The sequence below is a fragment of the Pectinophora gossypiella genome, chromosome 16 (genome assembly GCF_024362695.1).
Source record: "Pectinophora gossypiella chromosome 16, ilPecGoss1.1, whole genome shotgun sequence".
In the NCBI taxonomy this organism is placed as follows: Eukaryota; Metazoa; Arthropoda; class Insecta; order Lepidoptera; family Gelechiidae; genus Pectinophora; species Pectinophora gossypiella.
The window spans coordinates 7239418-7263563 of record NC_065419.1 but is presented as its reverse complement, the minus strand read 5'-3'; the positions used below and the strand labels follow the sequence as shown (position 1 = coordinate 7263563).

The following is a 24146-nucleotide window of genomic DNA, read 5'->3' as shown; positions in this document are numbered from 1 at the left end:
GATGCGAGTGCGGCAGTAGGGGCCGCACCACTGGCGTTTTAGCTAACGGTGTTTAGATGATATAGTTGGATATGGTATGTTACCTGATGGTGTCCCGGCGGCGCCACGTTGACGATGCCGGCGGCCTGCTTGCGCTGTAGATAGGTGATGAAGCCTGCAGTGAGGTTGGTGGACTGCTGCAGCACGTCCATGTGGTCGCGCCCGCAGGGCAGCGCCAGCAGCATGCAATGCTCGTTCTCCAGCTACAACACAATCAAGTCAGTCAAATCTATATATATATAAGAGCGAAAGGTCATTGACTCACTCATCACGAAATCTCAGGAACAACAAGTGCTAGGACTTCCAAATTTTACATGGAGGTTTCTCTTAGGACTTAGGTGCTCTCTAAGACGGGGTTTTGCGAAATTCAACCATAATATCCATCGGCTTCGTATCAAAAGTGGTGGCCAGTCGTACGTTATTTTGTGGATCAGACCACCATATTAGAGATAACACTCCGTGGTGCAGTGGTTGAGCATTGGACTCACGATCCGGGGGTCTCAGGTTGGAATCCCGGTGGGAGCATATGATAAAATTAACTTTGTGACCCCTAATTTGGTTAGGATATCGCAGGCTGATCACCTGATTGTCCAAAAGCAAGATGATCCACGCTTCGAAGGCACGTTAAGCAGTCAGTCCCGCTACTATTTACTTGAGTAAGTATGAGTTGTTACATGAGCCACATCAAGATGCCTTTGGCAGTATAATAGTAAACGTGTCGTTATTGACATCATAACCCACACGATAGAAGAAGATTAGAGGTTACGGGAGTGAGTTTTCGTATGCATAACCAGACTAGAGCTCAAGCTAGAGCTAGAGTAGAGTGCTGCGTGCTTACTTTCATCTTGCGGTGCACCTGGTCGAGCTGCTGCGGCTCGAGGCGCATGCGCTGTGCGATGCGCAGCGGCGGCGTGGAGCCGTCCGTGAGGCGCGGCAACGTGTCGCCCGCCACGCCCGGGTTGCCGCCTACGAAGTGCATCTGCACCGCCGCGCTGTCGTTCTTGAGAGCCAGCAGCCCTTGCCACATCACCGGGTACCGCTGTTGTAAACAAATGTATACAAATCACTTACTGTAAGAAATCTCACGACAAAATACCGGAGGGCTTCGGGGAAAATACACCGACAATTCCTCAAATCGAACCTTTTGCTACCGCGTGGAAGGGACGCTCTCATCACCGCACCCGACATGCCGGAGTCCCACAAGGCTCCGTCCTCTGCCCTTTACTGTTTTCGTTGTACACCAGTGACATTTCCAAATCCCCAAATACCGAACTAGCTTTATTCGCGGATGACACAACCATTTACTGTTCGTGCCGCAGTGGAGCTATGATGACCGGAATTCTCCAACGCGCAGCCAAGCAAGTGGTTTCGCTAATGCATAATTGAGGTAAACCTGGAGAAACACACCACGGTCACGTCGTCAACTCAAAGTCATTAAGATGTTTGGTAAGCCGATCCATTGTGAGGAGCAAGTCAAATATCTCTGTAGTCTTAGATTGACGTCTAACGTTCAAGGTCCATATCAAACGTGTGCGGATTCGCGCCGTGTTTGTAATTGACCGTCTTCACTGTCTCCTTAACAAGTATAGTAAATTATCCCTTAGGAATAAGGTGAAAATCTACACGACCTGCATCCGACCGACCATGACCTATGCAGGGTTCGTTTTTGCTTAGACGAGTCCCTCTCAAATCCATCGCTTACAGGTGATATACGCAATCGGTTCATGCTAAAAGCCACGGGTGCCCCGTAGTTCCTTCGTAACGACAATCTGCACATTGACCTAAGTCTCCCAACCATTGTCCAATTGCCTAAATTAGCGTCAAAACGTTTTTTTAGATTCTGCTCCACACCACCCAAATCCCCTGGTAGTTGCGGCTTCCGAAAACAACCCGCTTAGGGAGGTACTGAAAAGTACCGGCGCCCGAAGTACATAATATACGATCCCGACTCGATTACTCTAGCCATAGAGGCGGCCAATCAGCTCGCGACAATAAACACTTCAGAACCCCGATGCCGACGTGGTCAACGATTCTCATTCAGCGCTTATTGCTATCAACCCATTAGGGTCGATTCGTTCTTTCAAATATTATCCTCTCAGAATACGCCCTAAACAACCCCCCCCCTCAGGCCAGTTGTCTTAAATGTTTTACCGGGTGAGAGCTCTCAGTGCTTTCCATATGTCCGCTATTTGCGGCAAATCTACAATAATTTATGTCAAAAAAAAAAGCACGTCTGAGGCTTTTCTATCTGGCCTGCAAAAAGAGTAATTAATGCAAAAGCGATTCATTTGCGAATACCTTTAAATGGCTTTGTTTTAATTGAATTTGTAAGAATTCATTGTATAGTTATAGTTGTAAAATAAAGTGTAGAAAGCAGAATATAAAGTCTGTATTTACCCGTAGCAGCATCTGCAGCGAGTCGGCCTCGCGCGGCACCTGGCTGGCGTGCGGCGGGCCGGGCGCGGCCGTGGGCGGCAGCGCCGACGGCAGTCGCGACGTGCCGTGCGCCGGCGGCGGCGAGCGCCCGCAGCCCGCTGCATACACTGCCGGGAGAGGGGCCACTCAGTTAAATTTTTCTTCTGCCAAATCTGCTTAGTTTTTATCACTTTATTTATTTATTTAATGATCGGATGAACAACAGCTACCAATTACATATTAACAACTTTAAATCATAATTACTAATATCAATAAAATCTCACACTTATTACGATAGTATAAGAGTGCTATCAGACAGAGACCGATCACGCGTTCGATCCTTCCGTATTCTACGTTCCCATGTTGTACAACTACGTTACATAGACACTCTCCAGACAGCTGTTAATGTAACGTAATACCACAAAGACCCCGAAACGCCCCAAAGCGTGGCCGCTTTCTGTGTGAACAAGCCATAAGTGTTATACTGACTGATGAGCCTGTCGGCGGGGCCGGGCGCGGGCGCGGGCGCCGGCGCGGGCGAGTGCGCGGGCCGCGGCACGCGCGCCGAGGGCGGCCGCCGCAGCTCCAGCGGCGGCGTGGGCGCCTCGCAGCCCTCCGCCTCCAGCGACCTGCAACGGACACTGCCTTAGCACCCCGATACACACAACGGTCGTTGACCTTTCCTACTTTTGGAATCGGAACATCTCGCCCCATTGATTGCCAGTCAACGTTCTATCCCGGAACATGACAGTGCTTAAAGTTAGATCTTTGGGATAACAATGTCCTTAAATTTCGATCGATAACCTGATTTGAATCATTTGAAAATTATGTAAACAGTCATAAATACAATCAGGTGCTTCAAAGTCACTATATTCAATAATTTGAAATACCTACATGACAAGTAAACTCTAGAAAACCAAAACCATATCAAACCTGAATAAAAACATTGAACAAAACTAAAATTTACTTAATTGCTGCATAAGCAATAAGGCCGCCCGTTGTGGCTTTCTGTATTTGTTTGACCTTAATTCTGTGTCTTGTGACCTTTGTGCTCAATATAGTATATTATCTTATCTTACCGAGTATAAGGAGATGGTGTAGCGCGACTCTCGTGCTGAGTTGCTCGAAAGTGTTGCTGGTACATCTGGTAATGTTGATGAGAAAAGTGTGGATACATTCCGTCGCCCTGAAACAGATACACGCCATGTATTACAACGGCCTTTCGATATAACCCATAGCATATAATACAAAAAAAAAACTAATAAAACTACATCTACAATAAAAGAAAAGTACCTAATAATGTCAAATACTTCATTGAAGAAAAAAAATATATACAATAAGAAAACAAGATAATACACAAAATGATGCCGATTCTCTGTATTACCACTGTCAAAACAAAGTAAAACTAGTTTTATATTTGGCAGAATCAGCATCAATATTAACAAGTATGAAAACGTGATTATAAATAAAATTATGTAATTACATTGTGGTATACCGAGGACACAGGAGAAGTCTGTTGATGTGCAGGCGGTGGACTTCTAACTAAATCGGCCGACTATCCGGGTAGCATGAACAAAATTACAATAATGAGCCTACTCGAAAGTAAAAGTATCACATTTACAAACCTAATAGATATCTTCTTAACCGGGGGTCTAATGTTTATATCAGTGTCATCAGAACGTATTAGATAGTATTTTGTTTGAAATATCATTCTAGTTATACATTCGAAAATATTTCAAAAAGCAACTCACCAAAGTCATCTGACCCTGAGGACTGATCGTGGGTACACTCGTGATGGTAACTCGAGAACCGGGAACTGCAAAGAAAGAACAGATAATGATCTCATACAACATTTTAATAACGACCAAACTTCTTATTTCTATCTTTGGATGCCTAAGGTAAAATCTGTTCAATATCGTATTCCGAACAAAGGACACGGCGTCGTACCTTGGTGGTGATGGTGCGGGCCGACGACTGCGACCTGCTTGGCGTGCGGGTGTTGTGGGTGTTGCGGGTGCAGCGCGTGCGGCGCGGCGGGCGGCGGCAACGAGTGCGCGTGCGCGGGGGGCTGGTGCGCGCCGCGCGGCAGGCTGGCGGCGCCCGCGTAGCCGCGCGCCGCATGCGCCGCGCCCGCCGCGCCCACCGCGCCCACCGCACCGACCGCACCCGCCGCGCCCGCCGCGGGCGGCAGCGACGCCAGGTCCCGCGGCCGCGCGCCGTACTCGTCGGCGGCGGCGCGCAGCAGCAGCGGCGCGGCGCGCTCGGGCAGGCGGTGCGGCAGCGCGGGCGAGTGCCCGCGCGCGTCGCCCGCGCCGCTCGCCACGCCGCCAGCCGCCGCCTCCGGCCGCCGCACTCCGGCCGCCTCGCCACCGCCGACTGCCGACTCGGCGATGCGACCTGCCGGCACGCTCCCTGCACGCGATATAATATACACAATTAAAAACACGTTTGATTTTTACTTTGAATTGAAATTTTGAGATTAAAGAATGAATGAAGATGATGTGATCTCTTACCTCGGACGTCCCCGGTGGCGGCGGCCGGATGATCGGAGACGACGGGTGTGACGGTCACCGGTTCTCGAATCGGATTGGGTCTCTTCTCGGCTTCGAGCGGCAAGCGCTCGACGGGCGGCTGTGGACGCACGGGAGGCGCGGCCGCGGCCGCTTCGAACGCACTCGCGAGCTTGGCGCTGATCTCCGATATCATTTTCTTCGGTGGTTTCATAATCGGGGTAGGTGTGGGAGTTGGAATGCTTGGAGTTGGAATACTCGGAGCTGCGACGGAAACGACCGGCGCGGTGTTCTTCGCGGGCTGGGGAGACTCCAGCTCGGGCTTAGACACGGGCGGTGGTTCCACTATCTTCGGCACTTTGCTTTCTTTAGGTGCCTCGTCTCGCTTCACAACTTTCTCGTCGCTGCTGTCCACCGATGCATCTGACAAGCTTCTATCCCTTGTCCGCTTAACGCCTCGGGGCGATTTCCGTGTATCGTTACCGGCAGTTTTGTCAGGATTTACTTTGTTTGCGCCAGTTTGTCTAGTCTGTCTTTTCTTATTTAGCTCTTTATTACCGACTTTAGTTTGAACGGCGTTTCCTTTCACTACGTCCTCTATAACATCGTCGACAGTACTACGCTGCACGTCTTTTTCTTGTAGTCTTCTGGATTTGCGAGTATTAGCCGATGGAGATATAAAGTCCTCAACTTTCTCTTCTTTATTCACCTTTTCGGCGTTTTTCAGCTGTTGTTCCTTGGGCGTAATACTAAGTGTAGACGTTGCTACAGCGTTCGACTGCCCGGACAAAGGACTTTTTATAGTCAAAATCAATCTCGGACGAGTTTCGTTCTTGTTGGGTGAAGTAGATGTTTCATCACCAGAATCTTCATGGAAATCGTAAACATCCCCGGGCATATTATTAGCAGTGTGATTGACTAAACTTTTTATCTTTTTGTCAACTTTAGCTCTTCCTCTACCTCGTCTTGCTGAAGTAGCTCCTCTGGCTGGCTTAGAGATTTGTCGCGTTTGTACTCGGTCTTGATTCTTTTCAATTTTTTTGCCTCTCATGCCTCGACCACCGCGTTTGCTCGTAGGTGTTGTTTTCTCTAAAGATGACTCTTCGCTATGGCTATCATCCATAAAATTATCACTTTCCGATTGAACTTCCGAAGATTTGCTTGCTTCATGTGAAATATCCATAGGTTCTGAAGTTGGTACTGATTCATTAGCTTTTGATGACACTAAATTGTCGTCCTCTTTCTTGTCGGTTTCCAAACTATCGTTGCAAAGTGAATCAACTTTTTTAATTACTGATTCTATATTAACATCTTTAGCACTCCAAGAATCATTTTCATCAAGGCCTTTTAATTGGCTATCATTTGAATCACCCTGTTTTGGTGTAAGTTTGAAGAAGGTGTTTACGTTTTCAGTGTCTTTAAATTCTGCCGGTTTTTGTTCCTCGGCTGCAACTTTATTAAACACAGTATCAGGTGTCACTTCTTTATTAGTTGCAGAGTTGTCTTCCTTCTTTGCAACTTCTGGTTCTGGTTTTACATTAATGCTTTCGTCTTTTATTGCTTTTGTTTCATGATCTACTTTATTATTAGAAACGAGTTCTTTGTTTTCTTTGACTGTTTCTTTCGGAATTTGATTTATAACAGATGGCAATTCTTCTTTGAAAATTTCGACGCTCTTTTTTCTTTGAGTTGCAGCAGAAATTAGTGTGACTGTTTTTCCTACATTCACTTCGAGTTTCTTTTCGGGATCATTAGTTACTTTTATTTCATTGGTATTGTCTTTTAACAATTCTTCAAAATCAGTTTCACATTTTGCTACGCTGTCTGACGAAGTCATTAAAATGTCTTTTTGTTTGTCGGATATTAAACTGACTGGCGTTTTTGCAGAATTAACTATGGCATCAAACTTGTTATCGTGTGGCGGGATACTATTCTGTAGTTTAGCTGTCGCATCGATCTTTTCAGTTTCACTTTTAGTACTTAACCTGATAGTACCAGGAGTGTTGCTGGTTTTTAATAACAATGGCGTCATTACTACATTCGTTAGGCTAGTTGTAGTAACTGCGACCGAGGTCGACGATTCTAATTTGGTAAGCACCGTCGGTGATCTTATTGCCGCCATTGACAGCACAGACGGTGAACTCTTGCTTGCATCTAACTGAATGACGCTGGATATGGGAGCTGTTGTAAGTAGCCTCTGTGAGTTCAAGGAATGTATCACATTCGTGTTTTGTCCTCTGCTGATGGTACTTGCTTCTTGCAGTGTACACACCACAGGTTTTGAAGTTGTCTGCATTATAGAAGGAGTGGAATGATTCACATTTGCTACATGTATAATCGGAGCCGTGTTAAATGGTAAATGATTGTGTTGCTCGGATTTAGGAATCAAATTTTCTCTTTTCTCGCCCAAGTGAGACATGTTGTTGATCAACACTTTATTGGTCAAATGTAACGGAGAATTTGCATTCCCGCTGTGTAGCACGTTTTGCATTGATATGAGACGGTTTTGTGCCAATACTGTGGGATTCGTGCTGTGTTGCAGACTAGTAGGAGACAAGATAATTTTTGAATTTTCATTTAAGTTGTCGGGTATATTTCTCTGATCAGGTTTCCTAGAGTCCCCTGTTATAACTTTTTGCTGGTGTATTATTGGAGAGGCACTAACTGCAATAGTTTTATTTTGTTGAACTATGTTGTTAACACCGATTTGTTTAGAAATGGGTGCCAGTACTGGAGTAACAGGTAATCGATTGAAATGTATTGGACCTCCTTGCGTTTGCACTAGCACAGAATTGGGTCTACTTGGTGATACCATAGTCCTTGTGCCTGGAGGAATGTGCATAGACTGGATCGGGCTTAAGGGTGGTTGTTGCATGCGCACGACGGTCACTTGTCCAGGAGATCTTTGTTGTATCGCATTTGGTGACACTATTCCAACAGAGTTCATATTTTGTGGTGAAGTACTCAAAATCATATTTGTTAATCTGGGTGACGTCATACCTTCTCCTTGAGGACTAGTTTTCGGGCTTTGCTGGCGTGGGTCACTGGCCATTCTCGGCGATATGACTATACTTGGCGGTTTTTGGTATATAATGTGCGGTTCTGGTATTTTAATTGTAGGCGGTTGCATGTTGGAAGCTTGAGGGCGTATCATATGATTTATTACTTGATAGGGAGCGCTCACTCTGTTTGGTGCAATAATCGGTCTTAAAGGTGTGGCAATTGTTTGATTTTGAGGTGCCTTTATCTGTACAATATTAGCCGTTATGTGCGTAGGTTTGTTATCATTCGTCTCTCTGTTCTGAAGTTGATTAGATTGCACATTTACTACATGAGGCTCTAATATCTTGTTGTTTGAAAGTGTCCAGGATGTTATAACAGGAGTTGCAGTTGATGTTACTTGCTGAAGAATGTCCCGTTTTGGTGGAGGTGATTTTATTTCCGGTTCAATTGTCTTCACAATGGGTTCTGTTGTTTCTGTAATCGTCGGAGCCTGGGATGTGACAGGTTTTGTAATAATATTAGACGGTGCTTCGGGTTTACTTTGCTCAGCGTTGCCATTGCGTGATTGATTAGTTGCTATAACATTGACAGGCAACCTTTCAATAGCATCTTGTGATGTTTCTGCTTCGGAATCCGTATCAATCAACAGAAGGTCATTATCTGACAAAGGCGTATCAGGTTTCATCTCCATTTCACTTGCATTTAAATTTTGAACAGCTTGTCTCATTTCTTCGGCATCCTCTTCAGGAATAACTTCAGGTTCTATGGTAGAACTTTCAGTTTCGATTTCATGTGTAGTGCTAGTTTCAACTTCCTCGTAACAATTAGGAAAGGTGCTTTCCTTTCCTCCAAAACTTTCTCCTAAAAGAGCAGCCACAGCATCCTCTGTTTCTTCTTGTGAAATGATAGCTCGAGGTTTTTCTTCTACTTTCTTATCCTTTCCAGGTTGAGCATCAATTTTATCAACGGGTTCAATTTTTATCTCTTTCTCCGAATTAGAAATGCTTCGAACAGCGTCTTCGCTAACATCGATATCTCTACCAAATGACGTCAAGAATTTTTCTGATTTTATATTTTCAGATTTAATAGGTACTGGATCTGAAGGCAGTGGCACTTCGCTGAGGTCTTGAATAATGTTATCAACAATTGGTGGTGGCATTGGTATGTCAGTTACTTCTATTGTACTTTCAGTAACGTATTCAACATCCATATCGTGATCACTCCCGTGACGATCTGAAGCATCCGAATCTTTTCGCTTATCATCGAGGTTATGGCTTCCCTGTACAGGAGGACTATCAGTCAAACGAGGCAAGCTAGGAGATTCCGAGAGTGACTTGCTGTCGTCGGACTTTTCAGACAAGTTTATAGCCGGCGCTTCAGTCGGTAGTGGAATATCTAAAAGCATAGTTTTAGGAGACATTTCTTCAGAATTCCTCCCACATGAAAGATAATCAAATCTGTCACTATGACTGGATTGGTGATGGTCTTTGCGGTTTTGTCGTTCTTCTCTATTCTTTTTCTTTTTCTTCTTTTTTTCTTTGTTGTCTCTTCTAACTTTCTCGGCGAGCTTATCTTTTGCAGAATCAATGTTTAAGTCGCTATCGGTATAGAGCTGGGGTTTTGAAAGTGATTCTGAAGGAGTCTCTATCTTTGACCGACTGTCATCATCGTTCATGCTATCAGCAAAAAGTCGTGCTTCTATAGCCTTGCTGACAGCATCAACATCTAGACTATTATCATCATCCTTGATTAATGGCCGTCTCTCTTTTCGTTTTTTATCCCTCCTGCGTCTGTTCTCATCCTTTTCTTTTATTTTACTGTCCTCGTTATTTGTACGCATCTGATCGCTAAATGTGGAATCGTAGTCATGAGCCGCAAACTCTGACTTGTTATTCCGATGTTCTAACTCTCTGTCGGATTCATCCGACAACGGGCCAAAAATGTCCTCCATTTTTCCTTCTTTTTTGTTGTTGTTACTCTGTTCTACAAGCGAATCAAAACTATTACTTCCGAACTTTTTATCCTTTTTCATTCTAATTTTATCGTCACGACTGTCCTCCAAATCGATGCTGTCTCGAATTTTGTCCTTTCGTTTATCTTTTTTATTACTATGACGACGAAACTTTTCAGAATTTTTATGTTTTGAATCGCCTTCTGGAGGCACAGCATCGCTACTCTCGACTTTTGATTCGTCATCAGATATTGACAGTTTATGTTTCTTTTGCTTCTTTTTGTGTTTTTTACGAATTTCTCCGGGAATTCGATTCGGCATTGTCGACTCACTTTCCGAAGAAAAATCGTTAGATATAGTTTTCATGAAACCTGGCTTAGTGTCATTATTTTCGGAACTCGCTTTCGTTTTACTGTCTTCACTGTCACTTTTGCCAAACAGATTTAATAATGAATTTTTCTTGACCTTATCTGATGAATCGAGTTTAGAAGCAACGTCGTCATCTTTACCCTTTTGCAAAGAGTCGAAATTAGACATAAATTCCTTTCTAATTTCGTTGATAAAGTTAGGGCTCTTGCTTATGCTTCTCTTGGAACCGTCATCATCAGAAGTATCAGATATAATACGAGTCCTAGAATTTTTTCGTGACAATTTATTGCGTGAATCTTCTTCGTTGCTTGTTATGTTGTAATAGTCATTAGATTTCATGTCATAGTCAAGGCTCGAACCATGCGACTTTTCTCGTTTCTTATTGTGAATCACGATCTGCTCATCATCAGAAGAACTATCCATAGATATTTTCTGTGGCTTGCTCCTATCCGGATCAGAGTCGCTGTCCTCGTCCCAGCTGGATCTTTTCTTTTCTTCTCGTTTAGCGCGACTTTGCTTCAATTGACTGAATTTTGCTTTAATCTTTTCTTGGCGTTTTTCTTCTTCTTGCTTCTGCATATTTTTACATGACCTTGCCTTGACTTTATCATACATAGATATATAAGTCGGTTCATCGTCTACTATATCAAAAATGGAGTGTTTCTTAGGCTCATCCGAGTCTGAAGTATCTGTACTCTGAAGCTGTTTCCGACTCTTACGTCTGCTGTTGTCACTTTTTTCGTCTCTGCTCTTACGGTCTGTTGACATGCGTTTTTCACGAACCGCTTCCTTCTTTTTATCATCCATTTTGTTTTTCTTGTCATCCTTTAATTTTCCCATAAGCTCTGCATGCTGTAAAGCATCTTGTTGCATCTGTAATTCTTGTATTTGTTGCAATTGTTGAATGCGTTTCTTTTCTTTCATTTCTTTTCTAAGAGCTTTCTGTCTTTCATCTTCTTCACTTGAACGAAGCTCCAACGTGGCAAGGAAATCCAAATCGTTTTGCAAACCTTCTGGGTGATGTTCGTTACTGGAATTACCACGCTCCTCAGTATCCCCATGAACACCCTTTTTCGACTTTCTTTGATCTTTCGAATCTACGTCTTTCAACACTGGGAAATCATCAGGTGGTTTCACCTGGTTCTTCTTATCGTCTTTTGTTTTACTTTCAATTATTTTTGCAAAATGACCCTTATTGAACTTTGTGGTTTTGTGTCTGTCTGTGTTGCGAGAGTCTTTAGAATCTCTACGTTCTGGAATCTTTGGTTCATTTCTACATTTCTTAAGATCTTCATTGAAAGAATCGAGACTATCTTGCGACGACATTCTCCTTTTGTGCCCAATATTAGAAGGCAAACTGGATGATGAGTTTAGGCGCTCTTTTCTTTTGCATTCAAGGTTTGGCGAATCAACGGAATAATGCCTTTGTTTTTCTAAGACTTCCGGTTTGCACTTCGGTGTGTGGTCCAAAGAAGTTATAGTTTTACTCTTCGTAACTTGATCCGAAAGATCTTTTTCTTCTTTGATTTCTGTTTTGATTTTTAAAGCACCTTCAGTCATTTTAATAGTGCCTTCTGGTTTGACATGGTCTTTTGTCGATATATCTTTTTCCGTTTCTTGTTTGATAAATAAGTCATTGTAGTATTTATTAACCTTAGATTTTTCTTCTTTTATTTCGACTTGATCAAAATCTTTGAGTTTCACTGAATCGTGTGATGCTCTTGATGTAGTAGAGTCTGTAGAATCTTTCCGACACAAATCTTTGGTCGATTCATCTCTAGACGACTTCCGAATTTTGGTGGAATCGTTTTTTCCTTCCCGTTTAGACTCTCCGTCTTTCTTTGATTTATCATGTTTATGTTTATCCTCTTTCTTTGCCTTTGAAGAGTCCTTGTCATCGTTATCTTTCCTTTTGTCCTTTTCATTTTTGTCTTTCCTGTGATGTTCATGACGAGACGATTTTTCATCAGTATGCTTAATTTTGTCTGCCTCCCTGTCACTTTTTTCTTTATGACTTTTGTCAGAATCCTTCTCAATTTTGATTTTATCGCAGATTTCATCTCTCGGTCTTTTCTCTTTTTCGAGTTTCTCTAATAACCGCTCAGTCTTGTTGCTTTTTGATTTATCTCTATCATGGTCATGTCTTTCTGAGCGATCTTTACCGTGTTTTAGTTTTTCACGGTCATGTTTAGAACGATCTTCTGCAGTTTTGTCAATTTCGGGCTTCTTTTCTGTTAAAAACATTGCATTATTGCCATATCTTTCTTTATCACAAGCCTTATCGAATTCAATGTTTTCTTTTTCTAATTTGGTGTTATGAAAAGCTTCCAAGATAATACTTTGGTTAAACCTTTCTTTTCCATTTTTATCATGACTTTTCAACAATTCTTGCCCTAGTTCGGAAACTTCTTTGCAGGTCTTTATTGAATTAATAGCGTTCAAGTGAATGTGTTGAACTTCAAAATCATGCAGTTCCTTGTTGATGTGATTTTGAATTAAAATTTCTTTGCAATTGTCACTATCACTCTTATTATGAAAAGATGTGTGATCTAATTTATTGTCTATGTGAAAATGAGATAAATCATTAGCTTTCGGTAGATCCGGTTTTGAGATGTCGCTTTTTACAGAACTTTCGTCACTGGAACTGGGTTCTTTTTCAATAGATTGCTCTTTCACAGGCTCCGGTTTTTTGTCACTTTGAAGTGATAGCATATCTTCACTGCGACTGTCATTTTCATCACTTCCACTACCAAGAGAGCTTTCCGTTGTTTCTTTCTTGATGTCGCTCAATTCAGACTTGCTGCTACTGATGTTAATCGAAGAGAATGACTTTTCATTAGAATTGCCAAACTGAGGAGAACTATCTCCACAATGGATCTTCTCTTGAGCTAGTGAGCTTCTTCTTTCTCTCTTTTGAAAGTCCGGGTCAATTTTTTCTATGGCTTCTTTGATATCTTTTTCGCTTGTGTCCAACGACAGTCTACGCTCACCCTCCCGCCCGCTGTAAAAAGAATCCCTTCTCCTCCTCTCGTTCTCTCTTCTGGGATCACGGTCGAATTCAGATTTCTCGCGTTCCGTCTTCGGAGACTGTCTTCGATCGTTCACATCCATCTGCGGTTTGTCAGTCGAGGGAGTTCGAAGGCGAATTCTCGATTCCAGCCTGTAGTCACTCTCGTGGAATTTGCCGAGCCTCTCGAGCTGGAACGGCTTCTCCGGACGGTTAAGGCGAGGATCCGAAGGACGGTCGGACGCGTCCGAATCCGGTTCCGGCGGTGGAGGCGGCTGCGACGACGACGGCGTGTGCGGCGTCGGCGGCGTGGGCGGCGTGTGCGGCGCGCCAGGGGAGGGGTGTGCCGGGAAGGGGTAGCGCAGCGCACGCGGCACGCAGGCCGGTGCACGGGCCCGCGGGCTGCCTCCGGGGCTCGGCGCGCGCGTCGCGCCCTCCAGCCGCTCCGAGTCCTCGTCGAACACGGAGCGCTTGGCGAGCAGGGAGCGCACCACCTCCGACGGCTTCACCTCGTTGATGTCGACCTCGAGCAGGCGGTGCCGGAGGCGCGTGCGGTCCGGCGCCTCGGGTGCGACACGAGAGCCGCTCCACTTCTCGTACTTCTCGTCGAGGCTCCGAATGCGCTCTTCGAGCGAGGGTGAGTGCGGCGCGGAGCCGGCGCTGGAGGAAGAGGCGGAGGGCGGGCGCGGCGGCGAGTCGGGCGCGGGCGCAGGGGCAGGGCGGGGCGCGGCGGGTGCCGCTCGCAGCAGTTGCGCGGCGAACTTGGGCAACGGCAGGCTCATGGGCAACGGCGGGCGCGGCGGCGGCGCGCGGCGGGGCTCGCTGGGAGGCGCGTCGGGCTCGTCCCGCAGCGGCGTGCCGGCGCGGGAGCCACGCGAGCCCGACCCGTCGCGCCGCCGCCGGTGCCTCCGCCGCGAGCCGTGCCGCTCCACGCCCGTCGTCACCGTCGCGCCGCGCGACCCCGAGCGGGACCTTCGCAACAGAGCCGCGGCCGTGCCTCTGTGGCGTTCCTGAGGGAAAAGAAACTAGTTAACGACTAGTTAGTGAACAATTTGTGCTAGCTCCGACGCAATGGACTGTGACACTGGCAAAAGAAGCACACCACACAGACCCGACCATAACGTAATAAGGGCGTAACTATTGATTGTATTTACCTTTGAATGCTTCCTATCCTCGGGACTCGAATCGCGGCGATGTCGTCGAGCGCGATGCGGTGATACCACAACAGATTGGAGCCTATCTTCGTAAGGTGTTTCTTCGGTTTGCGGACTGGAACCCAATTCTTCATATACCCTACGACATAATATCACATGTTCAATATCTCACGTACATCGCAGATAGGTATACAACACAGGTATACAATGAAAATTTTTTTTAGTACCTGTATCGTCGCTCCGCCGCATAATCCGCTGGATCGAAATGTTCAAGTGAAGAATATCTGGGTGTTCGTGACGAACCTCGACCGTAACTGGAAGCTCTCGACCGTGAACTACAACTGTCAAACCTGTTAAGGGAATCATAATTAATAAATAATAAAAATAAATTAAGTAAATAAGGTTAATTGTATTTAGGACAAACCTAATCGTATCGTGCCTAGTAGACGGGATGTAACGTGGGGTAATTTCTCCAGTCAACCTCTCCGAGCCGCTCAATGCCGCCGAGCCTCCGTGTTTCTCTAGTTGTTCATAGAAGGCATCCTGTAAAATACACCGAGAAATTCAACACGTGTCTAAAGAATAAATTGAACTTTATAATTATAACCATGCCACAATAATCAATGACCATTTATAAGCTAAGGTCCGGCACATTTCCTAAGGAATACATCACCGGGATCGATACCGACACAACAATCAGCACAGATCTTCAAAGCGCGACATTAAACCAAAATACGTATCTATGATTACATGCATGTCTAAAGTATTTGAAATGAACAGTTTGTAGGTAGTGTACGTGGGGTGGGGGATGTGTACCTGGCACTCGCGGCTGGCGTAGTCGACGGCGAGGCGCGGGCGCTCGGGGTCGTTGGCGGAGGCGTGCGCGGCCACGCGGCGCAGCTCGCGCACGGCGGCGCCGGCCGCGCCCGCCTGCTCGAAGTGGATCAGCGCCGCGCCCGCCGCGCGGTCCACGCACACCGACGTCGCCGCGCCGCACCGCGAGATGCAGCTCAGCACCTGCCGCCACACATACCACGTCACCATACCGACTCACGACGTGCCCCGCCCCCATACACATCCCCCGGCCGGAACCTAACCCCGAACCGCGCCCTTCCGCGGTTACTATATGTATACATACTCGGCTTCAAGTGTTGTCGAACGGTTAAGGCTGTCCAATTTGAAAATCTAGTTTCTACTTTAAACCCAAAAAATACAAATAAACGTGTAAGATTTATGATTATCACAGGTGTCTGAATTGGACTGCCCAGTTTTTTGATTGAACGGCACTTCATTTATAATGATCCTCTTTAACGAGACAAAACGGTTAACACGATTCAATCGAAACAAATGTGACTAAAGTCTCAAAACGTTTTTATTATGTGTATTATGGTATGTATTGTACATGTAAAATTTATGTAAAAGGTACCTGTTTCTCGGTGTGTTCGGTGAGGCCGTCGACCCAGACGCAGGTGGTGGCTACAGGCTTCCCGAAGCCGAGCTTGACGCGCGACCCGCCGACGTACTCGCCGTCCATCGCCCGGATGGCTTCCACCACGCTCGATATCGAAGCGTACTGGCAAAACGCGTATCCTGAACCTCCACCGCTCCCCTTCTTGATGTCTATCTCGATTATTCTTCCGAAATGCTTGAACTTCTCCCTTAGCTGTTGTTGCGTCACATCTTTCTCTAGGTTGCCGATGAATAACGTTCTAGTAGCCTATAAAAAAATCGATAAATGAGTACACCGCGATGCACAAATTACGGAATGGAAAATTCATAAAATTAGGAACTGACCTTTGGATGGTACTCATCGATATCAGTCTCGTAAGGTTTGGCTGATTCCGCATCTTCATCACAACTTTGGTGAGGTGCCACTGAGATCTTGCATCCAAAAAAAAGTTTATCTTGCGACACTTCAAGTGCCTTTTCTACGTCGGACGGCTTCTTGAAACGGACCACCGCGTACCGGTCGGCGTTCTGCCCGACTACCTTGACCCACACCACCTTCCCGTGCTTCTTGTACTCGTGATAGAGGCCATCTTTGAGGGAGCTATCAGTGGATCGAGTCGGAAGGTTCCGAACGCAGATGGCCAACGGCCTGCCGCTCGTCGTCGACGACCACTGCAATGGACAAGTACACGTTGAGCATAAATCAAATTAATTCCACATTTTAGTCTAAGGGATTTTCCCAAGGTCCATTCTAAAACCATGGTTTAAGCTAAAGTATTACAATAACGTCGTAAGTAAGACCGGGGTCTAATCAATATTAAAATAAAGAAATAAAATATATTTATTTCAGACCTTAAATGCCCATATTGTGCGTCAGTGGTTCGTTGGATGCGTACCTGATGGTGGTTGGTGGGCGGCGTGCGCGCGGCGTGCGGCAGGGGCGGCGGGTGCGGCGGCGCGGCGGCGGGCGTGCTGGCGCGGCTGGCGTCGCTGGGCTCGGCCGAGCTGGAGTCGGAGCGCGACGAGCCCGAGCCGGAGCGCCTGCGCCGCCGCGGCGCCGCGCCCGCCTCCGTGCCGCCGCCCGGCGTGCTCGGCGTCGAGCACCCGCCCGCGCCGCGCTCCGCCCGCTCGCTGCGCTCGCCGCTGCCGTACCAGCGGTGGTGAGGCGTCGTCCTGCTGAACGCACATATTATATTTATTATGACCCTCGGAGCATCGCAGTCGCTGCTTCATGGAAAACACACCCAATCGATCCTATCGACCTTATCAAATTATCAATTGTGCTGGTTCTAGCACACACCTAATTTTATTTTAAGTTATACATGTAATTTCCTTATCCGCCAAAAAGTAAACGGATAATCGATAGGCTATAAATTGGAACACATGTCAATTTAAGACAGAAATCTTAAACAACCCTTTCTATATTTTACGTTTAGAAACTTGGCGTATAACTCGACAAAGTCAAGTTAAAAACAAACGTTAAACGGGTTGCTAACCAGCGACATGCCTATTTGCAAAGTTAAAGATAAATGTATAAATATTTTCTTTAGCTTTGCATTTGTATTCATATTTTCATTACCCATATCCTACAGAAATATAATGTACCTACCATGGAATACGCAAATACCCATGGAATTTCATTTGCTACGATCCTGACACAGACGCATCACTTTTACTTCTCGCTAGTCTGTAAAGTTGCGACGTAACTGCCGTGGCTGCCGGCTTCTGAATCTATACGACGGCCAATGAAGTCAGACTACATCGGTCGTGTCGTCGCGTGCTGCGGAATCGCACCTTTAGCCATATCGATCGGTCGATCCTACTCTGTAGAGTATCGGCGGCGTTAAGGTTTACTCATTCCACGTTAACGATAAAAATATTATTATCGGCTTGAATCATTAACATTGTATAAATACTGGCTGCTATGAATCGCTGCGTCATCGCCTGGCGCCTATGCTTCGCTCACTGAATCTGAATATTATGATGTGAATATTGCATGGGGTGAGGATGTCTCAAGTATTCATGTTTTTGTATTCGTTCTGATATATGCAGTAGAAAATGCATAATACACAGGCGAAATGTAACTTAAAGTGAGAAAGGTACGGAAATTATCAAACGTGACCCGAGACGTAAAACCGAAAATAATAATTATCGTGGGCTTTTTTTGCTCATTAGCATTCATGTCAATTTGGGATCATAATTGACCAACTTGATCATCACTTATGATATTAGACATTTATGAAGAAAACGATGATAATCGCAACATTATTTGATAAGATGGACGATGGAGAGCGGAAGAAACTGATAACGAAGTAATGACTAAAATAGCCCGATGTCGATGACAATGTGGAGGCAATAAACGGGAATCAATGCGTGTGGCAAGGAATCCAACTGTGTGGCACAATATAGAAATAACAACACTTCATACAAACCACCTCGTTTTACACAGACACTACACATTTACATTACCGTACACGCGCATTTGTGTGTGACGTCTGACACCATACGATTCAAAGCTAAACTATGTTCGAGGGGGGTAAACCTAGCTCAGACGCTGGGAGTTAGCGTTCTATATCATATAGTATTATTCCTTATTCTATAAAAATAACTTGATCGATTACGTTAAAATTTTGTAACATAAATGGGCCTTAAATATATATTATATTCCACCGCTAAGCACAGACGACTCTCAATCAACCAAAAGGAGCATACTCCACCACGCTGCCCCAGTGCGGGTTGGTGGAGGTGTATTAGGTTAGTATTGGGAACGCCATATCGTGCTTAATTTAATAAAGTATAGAAGTTATTTACCTTTCCACATTAGAAGGCGGCGTGGAGTAGGGCGCGTTGGAGTTGTTCCGCTGGTAGCGGCCATAGGCGGCGGGCGTGTTCCCGCGGCGGCAGTACTCGGAGGCGCTGTCGTTGGTGCCGCGCCAGTTGGCGGGCGCAGCCGCCGTCGCCGCCAGCGCGCACGTACCCGCACCCTCCTCCCCGCCTCTGGAAACGTTAACAACGACACTCAACACCCATGCGCGCAATACATATTCATTCATGAATAACATTGAAATTATTGAAACCTCCTATTCAAATCGCTTTCCAATCTTAAACTAAGTATTTTCTGGCGTACCATTAAACAAAACATATCGTTCTTTACCAAGTCTCTGTCACAAATTCTATATCTTATCGTATGTAACCTAAGTAATTGGGTATGTAAGGTATTTTTGAAGGTATTTTTTTATATTATTAAATGTAACGTTTTGCTATTATAAAAAACTAATTTGAATATTTTTGCTTTACATGCAGTTGTTCATTTTTAAATTAAAAAAAGTGTCCTAAAGTACGCGAATGACGTTTATACCTTGACATTTTGTTAAGATAATGTGTCCAAACTGTGGGCGGTCCCAAGGATTCCTCAGGTCCAATAAGATAGATACAAATAACAATTGTTATTTTTTTCATTTCTTTAAATAGGTTTGTATAGTTTATGCTTCTAATAAACAAGATGGGGGTTAGTGATCCTCATTATTATGAAAATTGTTTCATTGTGTTTGTTAACCGCACACTCGTAGGACACCTTACCCTAGTGATGACCACAGATTATATTAAATTTTATTTATTATAAACGGCAATTTGGGTAAACAGACTTCCTTTACAGGTGACATGAACGCCAAATAAATACATGATTATCGCTAAAATAAACACCATCAGGCTGATGTGAGAGCTCAAAATAGAGAAATAAAGCTAATTAAGACGAAATCTCGAAATGGTTTTAATAAGCGTTAACTTTTTCCCTTAAATATCGAATTCTAAGTATCATAACATCATGCCCCGCATAACGTTGTATAAACATATATTTTTTATAGTTATTATAGTAGGTGTAATAAAGTATTTATCATGATAGATAACACGATGTATTATTGTATTTCAACGTATCCTACAGAAAACCGTTCTATAGAATCCAAATAAAAAGTAAAGGCTTTGGCACACCAAAAGTAACACGTGTGGGTTACTTTTGGTGTGCCAAATTGCGGAACCGCACTGAAATTACGCTGCTTCTGACAGGCTTTTGGTGTGCCGAAGCATACCAGGCTTTTGGCTTCGAATATTACGCATATTGTAAATTATACACTTTGTAAAAGTATCGTAAGACAAGACAAAAAAAAGGAATAACATTAAAATTGTAGTTAGACAGCACGACCCCCCCATAATTGAAGATAACGGATACAAAGCGCGCAGTAACAGTAACGGGCGCACGCGCACGGCAGCTGACCACACACCTGTCCTCTGCCCTTTCCACTCCCTTTCTTACTAACGTTCACAAACAGTTGATTCCACTTCATTTAACCTATTACTAAGGTTAACGTGTTAGTAGTTCAAAATATTTATTTTGCTTTCAAAGGTTACGAAATGAAAGTAGGTAACGATAAGAAAAAGAAATACCCAAACAACACAATAAATACCCATTTTGCATTAGCAGATTCTATGATGGTAGGTATTATTTTATGATGTGAAATAGGCAGTGTTCTGTATTTACCAGGTCTCATGACTAACTCTCACTGAGTAACCAAACACGTAAACTATTTAATGATCCTCTTAACGACTGGACCCGGTTTCACCTGGGTGCATATCTTATTATTTAGATAAATGCAAATCAAAACAGTAATGCTTGGGAATTCCTTCAGATGTCTAAGATTAATCCTAACATAGGTGTACATAGGACAGTCAGACTTCCTCTTATACTATCTATTAATAGAATAGACCCCCGCCCCCCCACCCCGCATGGTATCATATTATTATACATCAATGCCCAAAGCCTCCAAACAACCTATACAGAATTACAGAGGTCTACAATTTCTTATCGGTATAAAATCGATCGGTATAAACGATAAAATCAGGTCTTTCAATTCAGATGTCTTAGAATTTCTTGTGTGGTTATACATAGCACTCAGACATACGGCTCGGGCTTACTCCTACCTATTTTAATAAAAACATTGACTCTTTAACGGATTTATGACTTGAAATTATAACGTAAGGTAGATTAGTTTTTTTTTTTTTTGACGTGACTTATTGTAGATTTGCCGCAGATGGCATTAACTACTTGGCCGGACAAATGGGGAGCGCTGAAGGCTCTCACCCGGGTTAGATTAGTAAGCCTTTCAAAATGAGAGCACGCACATAATAATCATTTTCACAGCTCTAGCACAAAAAGGGTGTTTTTCCTCGTGAGGAAAAGCGAATTTTATTCACTAAAATTTTATACCCGGAATATATCCACGGGAGATGGCAATGGAATATACCCAACCACACAGCCCTGACCTACAGTGGGTGGTAAACTCGGGGCTTAATAGGCGGTTATTGTATGTTATCTATAGAAATTTACTATTTCAATTCCTGGTATTTTTTTTTTACTTTATATAGTAACCTACTTTTAACGAGTCGATACGTGATTAAATGTTGTGATGTGAAAAATAATTATCATATTAATTTGTTTTTCCCGAAGTTTCGGCCGCGTTGCACCGTCAATCATTCCGTGGTGACGACAGTCGCTGCTACATACTTTATTACAAATAACCATTGTACTCTTATCATGTACAAAGCAAGCCTTAGAGCTAATCAGTCTAGTCTAGCTAACCTAATAATCCTTGTACTTGTATGACTAAGAAGTAAAAGGCATACGAAAATAAACGTAAAACGGATGTGACTAAATAACTGGCTCGCGGTAGAACGGCTCTCTGACCTCATAGATGTTAATGAACGATATTATTCAGCTCGATTGTGTTTCAGGGTAAAAGAAAAGTGGATTAAACAAGGCAACTGACCTTTCTTTATATATTTACAAAAAAACTACGTTATTGTTACATTTATAAAATATACTGAAAACGCGTAATCTAAAATATACTAGACCGATTTATGTATGTTTCTTATTATTATTTTTTTATATTTGTCTCATTTTTATCAGTTTACCTCGTATTTTGTAGTGAGACAATCTGTGCTGAAATGACGGAACATTCGTTTTACTTTATCTAAACATGAACACTATTCCTAGAGACTTTTGGAAGGGTAACGTTCTGTAGTAGGTACGTAACGTATTCGACGTCTTGAGATCGACATCTTCCTGCACGGCTGCGCGGTAGAAGCACACAGAACAGTGTCATGAAAGGATGGGAGAGAAGGAGCCATCATTGGGACACCGCAGTCTAGATGAGATATAATCGCTCTGTTGATGTGGGTTTATTAGTGACAGGCGAAACATTTTTGTGAGTAACAAAAACAGAATAACAAAATTTGCTGACCCTAATTTTCTCGGCAATATTAACAGTGTACACACGGGTCCTAGCTCATGCATGACGATTGATCAGGGCCCCGCGCGCCATTGACCGCTAGCATCTACGAGTCCAGTCTAACGAATTAACCTCTCATCATCCCCCTAGCATTTTCCCGTTTCTCACAGGGTCCGCTTACCTAACCTGAAGATTTGCCAGGTCCGATTTTTACAGAAGCGACTGCCTGTCTGACCTTTCAACCCGCGAAGGGAATACCAACCCAATACAGGTTAGGTCACATACCTCCGAAAATTCATTTCTCGGGAATGTGGGTTTCCTCGCCATGGTTTCCTTCACCGCTGACCACGTAATAATCGTTTATAATCCAATCATGAATTCGAAAACAAATTCGACAATCATTGGTTTAGGCCCGTGCTCCCTGCGACCTCAAAATGGGAGGCAAGCGTTCTACCAACCAACAGGGCTACCACGGCTCCCGAATTAACCATTCTATCGATAATTATTTTTAAGTTGATCAAGTTAGACTTTCCCTTACCAGCTCTTTGCAGACAAGCAATATCTAGAGGAGGTGGAACGTCTACGCCTCAACCGCACCTCTGCCATCGAATAAATAATAATACTACGTAAAAAGGACAATTTCCGCCCAGCCCTGCACCAATACAAGCTTGGAGTCAGCTTGATTTAAAAGAAATTAGATATTTTGAAAACAAAATACAGTTTTCGGTCCTTTAACCTTGCAATGTTGGACCTGCGGACACGTCATTTGTGAGATTTTTTAGCCAACGTACAACATTCATCACTTTTTACTCAATGTGGTTTTTTTTGACGCGAATTATTGTAGTAGTACTTGGCCAGACAAATAAGTAGGCTCGTATAAGCAAGTAAGTCGTAAAGTATGTACTGAAAATTTACCCCACGAAAGTTCCTTTGACGTCTGTCGTGCGAAAGAACAGATAACGCAACAATCTGTTAGCTCAGTACAAAACCTACGTTATAAACATTCATATTCACAAAAATCTGCAGCGTACTGCAAACGTAGCGAGCCACACGTATCTATTACTTATTGACGTAAACGCGGCTATATACAGGGCGTAGGTAACATTTTACCGAATTCTGAAGGGGATGATTCAGACAAAAAAAAACATTGATTTGTGTTTTACAATTCTATACTGTTGCGATGGAAATTTTAACTTGATATAAACTCAGAATAATCAGCTGAATCATCCCCCTCAGTATTCGTTACGATGTCACACCCCATACAAGAACGTACAGGTAGCCATACAAGAACGTACGGGTGTTAGTGACACCTTCGTATATGTTATACCTACACGTAAAGCGAATGAATAAACTGCCACAAACGAATATACCGCTGCTCTGCGCTGAGTACAGGTGAGAAACGCATTCATGAATACATACATAATGTATTACATTACCATAAATAAAAATGCAGAGATTGACGGTTGATAACTACGTCCGATGACTAATATTTTATTGATTTATAAAGGCCTCGGTACATGAAATGCCCCAATCAAATCTTACACAAATAATCAATGAGAATAATAATTGCTCAGGTTGCATACTATGTTTTTTATGTGTATTTCCAACATCAGAAACAGCTCTCTACGCAGCTCTTGCTGGATAGGTGGGTAATGCGATTATTTAACCAGTCGGCTACACCCGTAATCGGCACGTCTCTGGTATTTAAATAACAACGATATCGCTACTAATCAGGGTTGAAAAAACATGTTATTTTGAAATCGAACAAAGCAAGATTTTTTGAAGAAGTCCTAATTAATCACCATTTTTTATTTTGCCGTTTTAGTTTACTATAACTTTGTAAATTGGGCGCGCGGTGTAACAAGCGTTAATTATCAGTTTTATTTTCGCAGAATAGTAAAAAATGTGACACCATTAGTAGAGTGGTGGATGTCACAGAAAAATGTATTTAGTGATGAAGAACAGTCA

General features: G+C 43.8%; 1 protein-coding gene across 1 annotated transcript in view; it reads right to left on the bottom strand.

Annotated features, from left to right (window-relative positions):
• LOC126373717 (protein split ends-like) overlaps nt 1-24146 on the bottom strand; it is a 75363-nt gene that overhangs the window by 3387 nt on the left and 47830 nt on the right. The window contains exons 3-18 of the mRNA XM_050019952.1: nt 18709-18894; nt 16794-17070; nt 16243-16569; nt 15875-16165; nt 15265-15465; nt 14873-14991; nt 14676-14798; nt 14449-14587; nt 4968-14304; nt 4402-4866; nt 4206-4270; nt 3534-3640; nt 2944-3083; nt 2437-2582; nt 878-1078; nt 84-242 (exon numbers count right to left, since the gene is read on the bottom strand). Coding sequence (XP_049875909.1) covers nt 84-242; nt 878-1078; nt 2437-2582; nt 2944-3083; nt 3534-3640; nt 4206-4270; nt 4402-4866; nt 4968-14304; nt 14449-14587; nt 14676-14798; nt 14873-14991; nt 15265-15465; nt 15875-16165; nt 16243-16569; nt 16794-17070; nt 18709-18894 — 12283 coding nt within the window. The remainder of the gene's footprint in view (nt 1-83; nt 243-877; nt 1079-2436; nt 2583-2943; nt 3084-3533; nt 3641-4205; nt 4271-4401; nt 4867-4967; nt 14305-14448; nt 14588-14675; nt 14799-14872; nt 14992-15264; nt 15466-15874; nt 16166-16242; nt 16570-16793; nt 17071-18708; nt 18895-24146) is intronic.